The 15,447-nt window shown below is 39.7% G+C and overlaps 1 protein-coding gene across 1 annotated transcript; it reads right to left on the reverse strand.

Annotated features, from left to right (window-relative positions):
- Positions 1–691: 691 nt before the first annotated feature.
- Positions 692–14,245, reverse strand: LOC137784869 (transmembrane protein 255B-like). Its single transcript, XM_068575831.1, has 9 exons — positions 14,172–14,245; positions 13,398–13,540; positions 13,175–13,237; positions 6,366–6,455; positions 5,149–5,229; positions 4,670–4,755; positions 3,773–3,932; positions 3,062–3,208; positions 692–1,426 (listed from the first exon to the last, which is right to left on the reverse strand). The coding sequence occupies exons 1-9, from the start codon at positions 14,233–14,235 to the stop codon at positions 1,199–1,201; spliced, it is 1,062 nt and encodes a 353-aa protein (XP_068431932.1). The 5' UTR covers positions 14,236–14,245; the 3' UTR covers positions 692–1,198.
- Between the last annotated feature and the right edge of the window lie 1,202 nt (positions 14,246–15,447).

Genomic DNA, 15,447 nt, shown 5'->3' on the forward strand with positions numbered 1-15,447 from the left:
ATGTAAGAGGAAGAAACTGTTTGATTTACATGTGTAGTTCATCTTTAAGGTGAAACAATACTAACACAACACCAGGTTCTGGTGTAAAATAAGTACTAGTGGAACTAGTTAAATATGGAAAGGAAAAGATCTATATCTTAGATTTATCTGCTTATTTAACTCTTGGCAAATAAATATTCATTTAAAAAATGTAAAACTCTTCCTTTCAATGTAAGACTTCGATGAAGCCCTCACTCAACATTTATTTGTGTGCATCAGTAAATGTGTATTACATAGAAGGGGCCTCTTTAATACATAATGTATTGGATAGCAGCATCCCGTCCCAAAGCAGTTAACATGCATCATCAATAATATACACAGTGCATTGACTTTAATTAAAGTGTGCATTAAATGATTCACACTTACATAATGAAGTAACAGCAACATCATCGTCGTGGTTTACTTTCCATTTCACATTTCAAGAAAGCCCTTTTAATTGCTCATACAGTATAGTATATAGTGAGACAATGAAGACCTTTAATCCAGTCAACACAGATTAGAATAGAAACAACAGTCACGTGTACTATTATATTACTACTATTCACATGTAATATGTAAGCTTCTTAAGGCCAGCTTTAGGTTTAGGTAAAAACGTTTTAGGAAATACACTTTTTTTGCTTTCTTTCTGAGAGAGAGATGGCATTTGTACAAAGAAATACTCCAGATTTAAACTTAATTTTCCATACAGATTAAATTATGAAGATTTATGGTGTTAATTAGTGAGATTTACAGGCTCTGGTGGGTAGATTCTTTACTGATTCCAGTCAATATGCTAAGCTAAATTAGCAGACTGTTTAGGAGGGTGTCAATCTCGTTGTGCAACTCATGAGAAGATTGATTAAGCAAGAAAACCCAAGAGAACAACAAAAAAAAAGCCTATTTCCCGAACTGTTTCATTTGAATGAATTCACATGAAAGAACTTAATCATGTCTATATATTCACACTTCATAGCTATACGTCTGTGTGTCTCCTCAGGGCCACCACGTGAAATGTAGCATATCTATCAGGACGGTGTAGTTGAGAAGCTCACTGGTTGTTTTCCATCTACAAGGTCACCCATGAAATATCTTGTGCTACGTTCAGTCTGACCAGAGTATAAATCCAGATCAAAATCAAGATATTATTTCTCTATCATGCCCCAGATGTTAGTCTCATGGCTCAGCAGGCGTACGGTGGCGGTTTCTCAAAGGGGCTGTAGGCGGATCCGTAGAGGACCGGAGCGTTAGGTGTCAGCATGTAGCCCCCCGGCTCCTGGGCTCCCTGAGGCTGAGGCTGAGTCTGAGAGGGCTGCTGGCTCTGGTTCTCCTCAGACAGGCAGGCGTTAGAGGAAGTCCCTCCCTCGGCATTCATCTGGGGAGTAGCAGGGGGCTGGTAGTTGCTGTTATGCTGTGGAAGAGCAAAAGATACATTCGTTTCTGGTATTTTTATGAGAGGCATGGTTTTTATTCTGTTTATGTTGTTTGGTTCAGACACAGGTTTGTCAGCAAATTATTGCAGTAATCAGCAAAATGTCTGACAGACAGGCTTCAGCCAAAGTCCCCCGAATATGATTCAAACTGTGCCTCTGCTAATTAGTGGTTGGCTTGCAAAAATAATCCCAGCCCTTGTCACAGCTTACTTTATAGCATCAATCAACAGATTCCTGGATGACCGTCATGACAAAAAAAACATCCTCGCATGAAACAATATCAGAAGAAGATGTTTGATAAATTCAAGCACCGACACCTGTCTGCGCTCACATTTTAGCCTCTGTTTTACAGGAACCAATCTTTACTTGCTTATACTGTGGGACACAAAAAATATGTCTCTGCTCGCGTGGTTCTTTATCACAACTGATGAAGGTGGCCAACAGATTCTCTGCGCAGAGGGCCTTGCAATTGAGTTTGGAAGAGAGAGAAGCTTTCGATGATGATGGAGAGGAAGAGGCTCTGACCTCAGGGTTCTGTGCTCTGACCTCAGTTTTCTATGTTCTAACCTTAAGGTTCTATGTTCTAACCTCGGGGTTCTATGCTCTAACCTTAGAGTTCTATGCTCTGACCTCAGGGTTCTATGCTCTAACCTTAGAGTTCTATGCTCTAACCTTAGAGTTCTATGCTCTGACCTCAGGGTTCTATGCTCTGACCTCAGGGTTCTATGCTCTAACCTTAGAGTTCTATGCTCTGACCTCAGGGTTCTATGCTCTAACCTTAGAGTTCTATGCTCTAACCTTAGAGTTCTATGCTCTGACCTCAGGGTTCTATGCTCTAACCTTAGAGTTCTATGCTCTAACCTTAGAGTTCTATGCTCTGACCTCAGGGTTCTATGCTCTAACCTTAGAGTTCTATGCTCTGACCTCAGGGTTCTATGCTCTGACCTCAGGGTTCTATGCTCTAACCTTAGAGTTCTATGCTCTGACCTCAGGGTTCTATGTTCTAACCTCAGGGTTCTATGTTCTAACCTCAGGGTTCTATGCTCTGATACGGTAAAACCAGTCTGAGTGAGTTGACTACACAGAACACAGTTGACTACACTGCTGACTACACAGAACAGGCCGGTCAACTCAAATGTGTGGACAGGAGCATCACTCATATCTTGAGCATATTTGATTTTCTTTTTTTATTACATTTTATAAAAAAATGAGTAATACATTATTTCATGAATGTAATTTAAATGTAACAAAGATAAAAGTCAAATATTAACCATATATGCAGTTTATATTGCTTGTAATTGGCATAAAGTAAAAGTATTGTAACATACAAGTGTGTGATTGTGTTGAATTAAAAACTCAGAAATACAGGAAATCCACCAGACGCACGAACACCGGCTGAACAACAAAAATATAAACAGCACACAAACAATGTTCACGTGATGAACAAATAGGGTTCATCCCCAAGAGACATGCAGCAGTAAGATTTGCAGGTGTCCTTTAGGAATGTGACATGGCGGCAAACATGAGCTCTTTATTATTCACACGTGTGTGTCTCCTCCAGTGTAATGGACATGTGTCTTCTATGAAGAGTTATTTTTGTGTGTGTGCTGTACCTGCATGGACATTGGATAGTTGGGGTAGGTGGGCAGGGTTTGTCCTGAAGGGCAGAAGCCAGCGTAGGTGACCATGTGCTGCGTCGGGTTGTACAGGATGTGGGGTGGTGGTGCTGGGCTGGCAGCCACCGGAGGAGTCGGCTTCTGCTGCAGGAAACGGGAGGACAATGCTATCGAATAAGATGAGGAAGCATCAAATGAAGCGTGAAGGCAAACGTGAGTGAGTGTGCAGTTACACATAAAACACACACTTCATCACATAGGAGGGTCATGAAGTATGATCAGTACAGAATGAATGAGACCAGAGATAAGTTTGTCCTTGAAACATTGACCCGTGGGAAAATGAGGTAAGCGAGACAGTGAAACAAAAATACATGTGCACATAAATCAATATTATATTTATTTATAGTAACGATTTAAACAGAAGGTGAACACAGTATTCAACAGTGTTCGTTTTTGATAGTTCAATCTCATGAGTCCTGGTAATTCAGGAACTATGTTGATCATATTCAGACAGAGCTCACTTCTACTTTCAGCCATGTAATATTCAACGCCTCTATGTTGCTCTCAGGACTCAGACTCCTTTTAAATCTTCTTTCTTTTTATTGTCTTTGCCGTTCACTCCGAAAAGCATTTTTGTACTTCTTGCCAACAAAGTAAAGATGCACTCCAATGTTTTCTTCTTTTTCGGGGGGGGGGGATCCTACTCACCATGTCCTTGTATGCTCCGAGCATGGCGGCGGCGATGATGCCCAGGAACAAGCTGAGCACGTTGAGCACCACTGAGGCCCACAGCAGACGGTGCAGGTGGATCACGTCCGAGCAGTCGCTGACCCCGGTGAACGCGTAGTATTGTGTGTGGAACTCTGTGCTGGAAGACGGAGAGAGAGCAGGAGTTGGCGCTAATCGTGAGATGGTGGAGATGACTCTGTGATGTACGGCCGGAAGTAAAATGCAAAGCCAAAGCGCGTGTCCAAGAGGCCTCCTTCACAGCGGACGTTTGACTTGAAAAGCTCTGATCTACTGAGCCAGGTAATGCTCAAACTAAATGTCTTGCCATAAAAAAAGATCTAATGTATGGCGAGACACTTTCCACAGTACATCACAGCATTTATTCTTTTTTTCAAACCAGCCAAGAAGGGAAGAAAGCAAAGAATCCTTCACACTGTCCATTACTTTATGACTTTATTAAGCTGGCCTGGCAGCCACGCATCGGCTAATAACGAGTGGGGTGGTTGCAGGGGCGGGGGGGGAGGTGGGGGGAAGCTTTTTTGGAAAGCTCTTCCTCTTTGGTGTGCGTTCGAGAGCTCATGGAAAACTCTCAACATTTTGGGTTTCAAAGTTGGCTGTGGAATAGGAACTTCATTGATGGAAGAAAGTACCAAAATCACGAGACTGATTTTTCCGACAGTGGAGCCTGTAGATGCAGTCAGCATTGAAATCTGGGATGCTGTATTTACACTGGATTTACACAATGTGTGAAAATACTCTGCGGTAATGTAAAGCACATGCAAATTGAAGTTAATGGGATTAAAACATGCACCCAGCTGTATGCTCATGTGTTTATCCCAAGTAAGGTGCGCCTACACAAGCTGGTGGTCTTCTCACCTGGCACAGTTGTAAAGGTAGCAGCAGTAGCAGGTGTTGCTCCTCAGCTTCAGCTTGCACGCTTTGTCAAACGAACGGCACGTCACCTGCAGTGTGAGAAGTCTGATGAGTTAAAGAGGCTCTCAGAGCTTTGAATCGTTTGTTGTAAAAGTCGTATTAACCTAAAACAAAAAAAAATCAAATACAACAGCTGGACAAACAGTTTGGACAAAATTGAAATCGTGCAGACAGCTGTCTATATATCTTTTCCAGAACTTCTATTTGCTTATAAATTCGAAGAATTGAAATAGTAAACGAGATGCAGTTGTTGCTTTAAATGCAGTAACATTATTGGACCACTAGATGTCCCTACACACTTTGTGTATTTTTTCATAAGGGCTGCAAGAGCACATTATACTATTAACCATTTCAAGCGACATTTACATACAACTTAGACACACAAATGTGAAGCTGTGATAGTGAGTTTGTATATCAATCACCTCAGTATAGTAGCTGTCGTAGGCGTAGCCTGCTCCACTGGCGTAGAAGTCACACATGTCCTCCTGCAAGGGCCTTATATCCTGGTTGTTCCAAAGATTAGAAAAAGAAACAAGAGACTGATTTGTTAAATACACAAACACACACACACACACACAACCTAATACAGGATGCTTAAGGTAATCGACTTGTCATACACCGCAGCTGTAATCTAAATGTTTTTCCCTTTTGTCAAGTAATTCTCCTTGATTTAAGGGTTTCAATAACGATGCACTTTTTGCATGAACCCTGGTTTGTGTTATTGTGTCCATCCGGTTTCTGTGTCACCGCAGCAGTGAAGGTTCACAACATGTGCCTGCTCAAACCCGTCCAACGCACTGAACTACAGACCCTACAGCAATACACCTCACCCTGCTCTATATATTGTGAAAGGTAATATAATAATTGTCTTTGTCTAAAGCTTGAACGTGCAATAAATACAAAGTTTACTGTCCCGCGAGCACAAAATAAATGTATCTGCCGAGGGTTGGATAGCACAGTTGATCAATATCAGTGACTCTGTGCCATCTTTTTCAACTCTCTGGTTCATACTCATTAAGATACTCATTAAAATGCATGAGGCTGATGTGACAATCTGAGGCGTTCCAAAATGTCTCAGATTTCCAGTAAGGAAGCAACAATGACCTTATTTCAACCACTCTGCATTTTCTTTTAATTTCTTTCATTTCACATGTAGTCATTTTGTCTGGTAGTTGTTTAACATCTAAAGCAGTGGCTCTCAAACTTTTTTTTTCTTCCTTTTTTTGTTTTCTGGGAATCAATTCTCAGTTGAAATAGAGTCAAAGGTGTATTTATTGGAAAAGTGTATGCATTTTCGGTTGGTACATATTCGGGGTATTTTTATGTGTTTGCACAAGTTGTTAAACTTTTTGACACATTTAATCAGCCCCGCCGTGCCCCTCAGCTCTCTGCAGGTTGAGCCCTGAGATTGGTTGGTCTGGTCTGGTGTCCTGATGGCAGCCACTGACAGCTCTGTCTGCTTCCTGATCTCAGTGATGTACAGTCTCTGTGCCGGTCTCAATATGTGTTTCTGTAGTCTTCAGCGTGTGTGATGAAATTGGTGTGTGAATGTTTGTTTTAAGGTTTTTTGATCCCAAAAACAGGTGAATAATTTAGTATTTCTTTCTTGTCAGTGCAGGAAAATAGATTTCATACTTACGATGAACTCTGAAGCGATGATCCCGTCCACAATGGCACAGAAGAAAGACGCGATGACTCCGATGCTGACGAATATGATCGCTGCCACCAGCTAAAAGAGATCAAGAAAGTCATTTTCCTGACAATTAATAATGTGTTTTTTTTAATTAATATGCCAGAATCGGTGGATATAAAGGCAACGCATAAATTATTATCATACGTTTTACAGACACTGTGTGTGTGTGTGTGTGTGTGTGTGTGTGTCCTGATTGGTCGGCAACAGCGTCTGTCCTGCAGGACGATAAAGGGAATTTACGGTTTCTTGCTCTGCCAGTGCAGAGGTGCTTTGTGGGTAAATTTATGGGCACAGAAGAGACGTACAGGACATAGGCACAGCCTTTTGTACTAGCAAGGTCAATCTAATTCTCCCAATCACACACGCACAAGCACGCACGAAACACGCACACGCACACAGACACACGCACACACACACACACACACACACACACACACACTCTATCTCACACATTCATACTATTCTGCAAACTCTGCCCAAAAATCTGATCACTGATCAACACCCTTAAATCTTAAATCTGGGACACGGACCATTTAGCTTTTACTGTAAGACAAAGTACTTTCTGATACCACACCCTCCCTCCCGCCTCCAGCAGAGCCAGCTGGCTGATCACAGATGTCTAAGCATCGTTTACTGTGTTCAATCGCTCCTCCAGGACTGAACCTGCTGTAGCAGGAGATTCAAAACACACTTTTTTAAATGTATTTATCTAATGCTAGGTGGTAGAAAGCGTTTGTCCCCAAAATAATTAAAAAGTAAGATTGTAGAGTCTTTTTAATATATAATCCTGATACAATCTATATAGCTAAAGATGCTGCATCGACATAATTTACTTCTCTTTTTTTTTACTTTCCTTGATTTCTGATGCCATCTAAGGTCTTCACTTTTACTTCACAGATTTCAATATAATCTATTTAATCCATGAAGCCCTTTCCTGGTTAAATTATGCTGACGAAGTTGAAGTAACATAAGTTTACTTTTCTTGGTCCCAAAGTCCCACTAACAACAAGAATGCTTTCCGGTAAAAAAAAATGTGTTTGTATTCTTGTATTTTTTTATTTAGCTTCATTGCTTTTCGTCTTGTTTGTACAAACCTGTGATTTTCCAATACCATGACAGGTCAAAATGTATTTTACACGTTGTGCTTATGAAGAAAAATAATAAGATAAATAAAGGATCTATGACTTTTTTTTTCAAATAAGTATCGTATGTGATGCGAGCAGGATTCATTGTTACTGCACACCTGCTCAGGTGTTTCAACTTCCTGCGGCTGATTGAGGTTCAAGTTGACTTTGGGTGAAGCTGTGTTGGAAATTATGTGAGATTTCCAAATAAAATCGACCGCAAGCTACACTGGAGAAGGTATTTGTTTTGTGGCAGCATGGGCTGAGAAACCTTTAGTCAACGGATATTCGAACAAGGGAGTTTGAAAATGAATATCCCTGAATAAAGTGAAATAATAACCAGGCTGAGAAAATAGGCTTTTTTTCTGGTGGGTTTTATCTGCCTCTGGCCCAGACTCTCCACTTCATTAGCGGTTTAAATGACTCTGCTTTTATGGGCTGCAAGTGGGAGATGAGGCCAGTAGCAGAGACAATAGAGCCTGACAACGGCATTACTTCACATTACCTTAGCACCAGCTGCCATCACATAAAACACCTCAACACACACTCGGTCGCCAAAACCCCTGAATCTCCCCTGATACAACTGAAGCAGAGAGAAAAATCAAATGCTGTAAAAGATTAAAGACTCACAGACACACTGTAGATGGTTTTCTGCTCTCAGGAGTCGAGTCAGTGAGGAACTATTAAAACGACCAGTGGTGGAAAGTAAGAAAGTATAATTACTTAAGCGCTGTACTTTACCACAGTTGTGCTTTTCTCAATTATTTCCGTTTTATGCTACTTTATACTTTTAATCCAATACATTTCAGGGAGAAATAGTAAACTTTCTATTATACTACATTTATGTGCTACTTTTACAAGTTTTTCATATTTTACAAAAAAACGCTCTTCATTATAATAACCCAGTTATGCTACTATGTGATAGTTAAAGTACATTTAGCTGACATTACCTGTGTACTTCTAGTAGGATTTCAAAATAATACACTTCTACTGGTAGACTAATGAAGACTTTTTATATTGTGGTTTTGGTAGCATTTCTTAAATATGCAATTATTGTATGGCCAATTGAGGGCAGCAGAAACCAGATATGTCATCACTTTTTAAGTTGATTTGGCGAAACTTGACTAACAGTTGCTTATTTACACATCCAGCAGGTGTGGAGCAACATTATCATTCATCTGGAGACCTAATGAACGTGAGACCAATACTTTCTCTTCTTTTACATCAGTTTTTAGTCTCTACCTGAAAGATCCAGTCCTTTTGTTTCTAAGTGCTCTAAGTGATACATGAATATTAAAAAATCCATTACGGCCACTAAAGAACAGAGGAACACACCAGATGAAAGCTTTAGATGAGAAGATAACAGTGACAAAGAGATAAAGACACAAGGCGGAATTTAATGGCTTCAGTAAAGATACCCATCAGGTTATGTAACTAAAGCCGCTGACCGCTGCAAGGTCTTTTTCCTCCTGCTCAGTGGTCCAGTGACCAATCACGACCACAGCTGGACACACTGGTAATAAGAAACGTGTTGGGTAAAATACGGCCCTTTTAAAAAGGTTCACCGTTCGGCTCCCCGAGCTGCAAGGTGACCAAAAGGACGACAGTCCGTGAGATACGGGCAACGACTACAGAACAAAGAACATGAGCTACATGAAGCATTCAGTCGTAAAGAAATCCTACAGTGTGTCAGGGCAGTGGAGCCGGTTTCAGGAGCGGCAGGGTAAGTGCAGATAGATGCTCCATCATCCTTTTTAAACATTTTGGAGGACAAGATAAGATAAAAAGAAAAAGTATCGATATTGAAGTCATTAAGATTTTTAAAAGCTCTCTCCAAGAGATGTAAATTAGTACACGTGTGTTTTAACTGCAACATGCCACACATTCATAGGAACATGAACTGATAAGAGCCAGATGTCTCATAACACCATCAGAGATATAAAGTGTCCTGTTAAGCAAAACTAGACGGACATTTTTTTCTTCGGTGGAAAATTACGGGAGATAGATTTGTCTCAACTGTCTTTGTATTAACTTTTCTGTAGTGGGTGGTATTATTATTCTTGTTTGTTTTTATCATCTAGAGCTTATTCTGTATAAGATATTGATATATAGTGTTCTTTCACCCATAAAAAAATACAACCTGTCTGTGTTTATGATCAAAACATTGCCTCCATTTCAAACACGTACTACAAATTTCATCTCTTTGTGTCACATTCTTTAAGGCAAGCAAAACCACAAACTAAACGTTTATCCAAAATAAACCTCACTCCAATCTTATCGGAAGTGACGTCACAGCCATTTTATAGATATTTAATTATTATATTAAGTAGTTCAGAAAACCTATTGCAAACCCTCTTCAGCATTGATTTGTGCATGTTAACATGTGCGTTTCATCAGTGACTTACTGAGGTGCCATTAATCAAGTAATTGATGCACTAAAGGCCACAATCATGTACTTACACTGCACCGTGCTATATGGGTTTGTACATGCATGTACTTTGGAAAAGTATTGTACAAAAACATGTATTGGCTTCTCTATATGTTCATAATTAAGTCTGACAATAGTCTAGATAATGAACTTCAACTTTAAATGAAGCTTTTGCCTGTCTTTTAGTGTTTATTGCTTTTCTTTTTATATATATATTCATGTTTCTATTCTATTCTGTGCATTTGTTTATCATTGTACTGAAGCTATCACTCTGACACAAACTACAATACATTTTTAGACATTTGAATTGCTCAATTATTGCTCTTTTCTGTAATCAACCCCAAAAACATGTTTGTTTGGCAGCATATACTTAACTGCTGCTTGCGAACAGTTCAAATTTGAAAAGTGTTTTTAAAAAAACATTGCTCTTTTTTTTGTGGTTCTTTAAGCATATCATAAATCAGCGGGGAAAAAAAAAGAAATATCAGGCTAAGGGGTCCAGAACTATGAAAACTGTGAACAGACACACACACACACACACACACACACACACACACACACGACCAAGCTCATAATCTCTCCGTGCTTTCGCCTGGCCGAGGAAGCAACATCATGGCCTCCATCTGCTGCTGTGTGAGGTCAGAGGACCACAGGCCTGTGAGATCCGGGAAGTAAGGGAAGAGCTCTCAGATGTCCGTGGCATTGTGGACACGTTGGTTACAGTAGTTGTTCTTTAATGAGCAACCTCGCTCTGCCAGCCGGCTCTCATGTTACAGTGCTGAGCGTCAGACACAGGATGGGAAGAAGACACCTGTGTGAGAGGAACATTGTGCCACATGTGCCTCATAAGAGACACCGTAGACCGGCGCTAGTGTGGCAGCGATCTCGTCATTAAAGTTTAAAGCACAGACCTGGGAGCCATGCCGGAGAGGCAGACCAATACAGCAGGTAGTAAAGGTCTTCGTCGATGTCTTTCCTTCTCACATTTACACACACACACATACACACGCACGCACACGCACATGCACACACACACCTCAAATGCAGTGAGCGCCCACAGATGGTGTTTTTTGGGAGTCTATCTATAATGAATTAAGCTTTATTTTGAGTTAGGATGGATGTATTAACACACACACACACACACACACACACACTTGTGTGAACAGCTCTATGAAGGGTATCTCTGCAGTACGGATTAGATAAGATACATTCTAGCGTAACGTAAGACAGCGACACCCTGGATGCCACATTAAAAATGCACAACACACACTGATATACCAGTCATTGGGACAGGCTCGACTCCATCGTATCATCGTATTGAGGAGTGCCTGAAGGTTATTCGTTGGAAATATGGAGGTTTTATGATGAGAATAAATGTGCCTCTCGTTACATTCAAACATAACCATGTTTAGCTTCTTAACTTGCAGACAAGCAAACTGTTAGATTCATACTTTATTGCTTATATTTTTAAACAGCTGGGAATTGAACTTGTCTGGATTTGGTGACATTTGATTTGCATGACTAACAGTAGACTTCCAGGCTACAGTCTTCCGGCAATTATTTGACAACAATTAGACTCACAATGTCAAATATGGTCAAAAAGTACCATGAAGTCAGAAATTTGGAGCCTGGAAATTTGAGTATGAGAACCTTTACAATCCTGGTTTTGTCTGTGTTTTGTCCTGAAACTTTCACTAACTTTCTTTTTCACCACTATGTTAAGTAATTAGGGGAGAATATATTGTTAAGTCTTAATTGTGACAAATAAATTATTCCAAAATAAGAATAAACAACATATGAGTCATTAAGAAACTTAATTATGTAATAACACTGTATTCTCATCAACTTCCAATCTTCAACCTTTTGGAAAAATTAGATAATCTTTGGGACAAATCACCAGTTGGAAAACAATGTGCTAAAGTTTCGGTGTCACAGGTGTCCTCTTCAGTCCTCGCTGGGTTTCATTGTCCTGAGAATGTGATACTGACTTAAACGTGAGGGAACGGTTTCAGCCTCTGGTTCTTGAGCATTTACATTTGTCGACTTCTTGACTGTTGTCGCAAATGATTGAAAATCAATTCATGCAGCTTTTGTACTCCTTTTATTGTCTTTTAATTATTTTTAGAGCACTCTGAAGGTCTCACAGTGGAGCTTCTAATTATGTTCTTTTACTTGGCTGACCAAGTTAGAAATGTGATCATTTTTAGACTCAATAATCTTTTCAGACAGGTCTTCAGTCTACCTGTAAGTGTCTACTCTGTTGTACAGAGAGGCACTTTGATGACGTTATACTTGTGTCCCCTTCTGCAATAATGCAGCTCTGTCAGTAACTGACCAATACTAATGCAATTCCCGCCCTTGTCATATAAATCTACAGCCAATCACATTCCCTTCCCTGGACCACAAACCCAGTCACATACTCTGACCTGGGCGCAAGGACCAAGAAGACATTACGGCCGCCATGGAGTAATCGGATTTGTTTCTTGCTCATAATAGAGCAATTTCCAGTAAAACAGTTTAGTGAATTTGCAAAAATGGTAACACAATCTTCTAATTTATGGGGTATATATGTCCCATATTCCAGGAACAATGCCTCATTTTTAGATAATAAATATTATGAAGCTTGAAAAGCCGACTAAAGTCACCTTGAGAGAGAAAAAAACTAAAGGCGACACACAATTTGAGCTGTCATTGTAAACAAAACATCAAAGGGCCAACGATCACATTGAAAGCGATTGCCAAATCGCTTAACAACTGCAAAATCCTTTTTTTTTTGGCCACTTGGGTGCAGCAGAACAAGCTGTTGACACATATTGGACCTTTAAAACCTTGATATGCCGTACTTGTGAGCACATCAAGATACGGAGCAACATTAGCATTCATTTGAAGATAAGATGTCTAATATTCACTCTCCTTAAATATCTATTTTGGTGTCGGCCAATCTGTGTTTAGCTGCTAAATGCTCCTCTTAGCTCCCAGCTGTCAAAGTCAAAGGTTATTCAAATATACTGCTGCTGAATAATTAAATACTAAACATGCATGCAACACTATAGGCTTTTCTCAAAGTACAAATTGCATACAGTTGAAGGGTCTAAATGGAGCCCATGAAGGTGTTATGTGGAACAGAATAATTGTAATCATCATTATAATGTGATTTTAAAATGGGTTACAACAATTACATGAGAGTCAGAGAACAGACTCACCATGGGTCTGCGGTTTTCCACCAGGTGGATGCCAACAATACCCAGGAAAGCTCCAAAACTCAGCTGAAGGCACAAACAGATCAAGGGGGAAGACACAATTAGAGAAAACACACACCATCACCATAATCACATGCTGATTGGCGGGTTAATGCCACTTGTGCTTTTATCAGGACAAATACGTTTAAGGATTGAGAATGTGAGACAGGAGGTGTCCGCCACTCACAATGATGCCTGAGTAATATCCAGCAACGGGCACGTTGTCTGTGCGAGTGGCCGAGATCAGACCCACAGCCAGCACCACCAGAGCCAGAGCCAGCAGGGACACCGTCACCCACAGAGCCGCTTTCCTCCGACGCAGGTAGTGAACTGAGGATGGATGACAGGAGGACCTCTTTATGCCAATCCCCAACCTCCTTTTTTCTCAAGAATATGCACACAAAGCTCTTATTTCATTTCTCTATTATTCTTTTGAGCAGTGGTGGAAGTATCCAGATCATTTAAGTAAAAGTATTAGTACAACAATGTAAGGCAAGAAAAAAAACACCTGCACTCTTATTTTCATTCAAGTAATTATCAAAATGTACTTTAAGTGCTCATATCTGGCTTTGGTGGAGCTGCATGTTTTATATACAATTTTTTTTAAATGTATTTTACATCTTATTATATATGCTTTTTATTTATTTATTTTCCTAATCCTAACCAGAAAAGTTACCCATTGAGGAAGAAGTATTCTGATATTCGCTAAATTAAGAAGTATAAATACACGTTTAAGCTACTTGAGGACTCTCCACCTCAGCAGATGAGCTATGTCAGGGCTTTTTAAGTATTTCCATTAATTAATTAGCTTGTGTTTCCTGCACGTTCCCTATTCATTGAATTCAAGCACTCTATGAGAAAAAAACTGTTTTGAATAACGTCCTAATCAATGTGACAATGCTGCTGTAACATGCAGCTTCACGCAGAGTCAGGTTAGAAGACCTGACGTGTTGTCGCCTACCTGCTGGATCCACTACTTCTGCTGCTGTTTGCTGACTTGTCCGCTGGCTTTCAGGCTGCTGCATGTTTGCCTCAGTCCGGATGGATTATCTTGAATAAAAGCAGAGCAGGCAGCTGACTTGTTATTGTTGTTGTTGTCCCTGTCGATTCAAAACAGAGTCACCATCCTCCACATGGCAACAGGCTGCCAACAAGATGCTTATTTCTCGAATAGGTGAAACATCTTATGATAGATAAGAATGCAGTTTCATACAGATCGATACAGCTGATTCTGATCGCAGACGAGTTCAACTTTTCTTGAAGCCTGAGAGAGAGAAGAGAGAGCGAGAGGGAAGGGGAGGGGGAGAGAGAGTAAGACCAATCATCTCCCTGCATTCACCTCAGTGCTCAATTATTTAATCGTCTATCTTACTTAGGTTTAATTCAGCTTTGATACAGGACTCATGCTAAAATACTCGCAGTATTATTAGGCTAAACTCTAAACTTTATCATTTGTAAGTTTGAAAATATATTTTCTTAATATAATGAAGTGAGTCTCTTGGTGTGTTTTAATACTACAGGCTGTAACATCTGACTGGTCATGATGCTGCAGATGATGTGAGTTTACAGCGCCCTCCATAGGACAATATTTGAAAAACAAGTTTAGTGGCCATTTATACTATATTTTGGTGTTTTTAAATATAAAACAAAATATCAATATAACATCTAGATGTTTGCTATTATTGAACACTACATGCAACATAGCTTATATTGTTTTGGTATAACTATGATGTCTATAATATCTAATCTGTGGTGATAATTCAGATCAGCAATGAAGTAAAGGTTAAAGTAATTAATTAGGTGATCTAGAGAATATGTATACGCAACTATTTTGCTAATTGATTAACTATTTACATCATTGTTAGAAATGTAAACCGTTCCCCAGTTCCAGCCTCTTATGTAATCATATTCATGTTTTTTCTTTGTCTTTTGTGAAGATAAAAATAATATCTTTTGGTTTTGGGAAATTGGTTTGACAAAATAAAACAAGCAATCTGATTCTCACCTTGGATTATTTTTAAATTGCGGGAAATCAACAGTTAATCCATTAACTAAGAAAAGTAATCTGCAGCTTAATTAATAAATAATGAGTCAAATTTTTAAATGTATAAGTCAAAGCTTCCTTTTAAATGCTGGCACATAAACAGTAATATACAGTAATTTTTTGTTCAATGAAACATACTATTTCCCCTCCCTCTTGAACTTTCTCCCCAAACTCATCTGTTTGTCAGTCCCAC

Source organism: Clinocottus analis, unplaced genomic scaffold (assembly GCF_023055335.1).
Source record: "Clinocottus analis isolate CAN_PGR_092001 unplaced genomic scaffold, fCliAna1.0.p SCAF_1, whole genome shotgun sequence".
NCBI lineage: Eukaryota > Metazoa > Chordata > Actinopteri > Perciformes > Cottidae > Clinocottus > Clinocottus analis.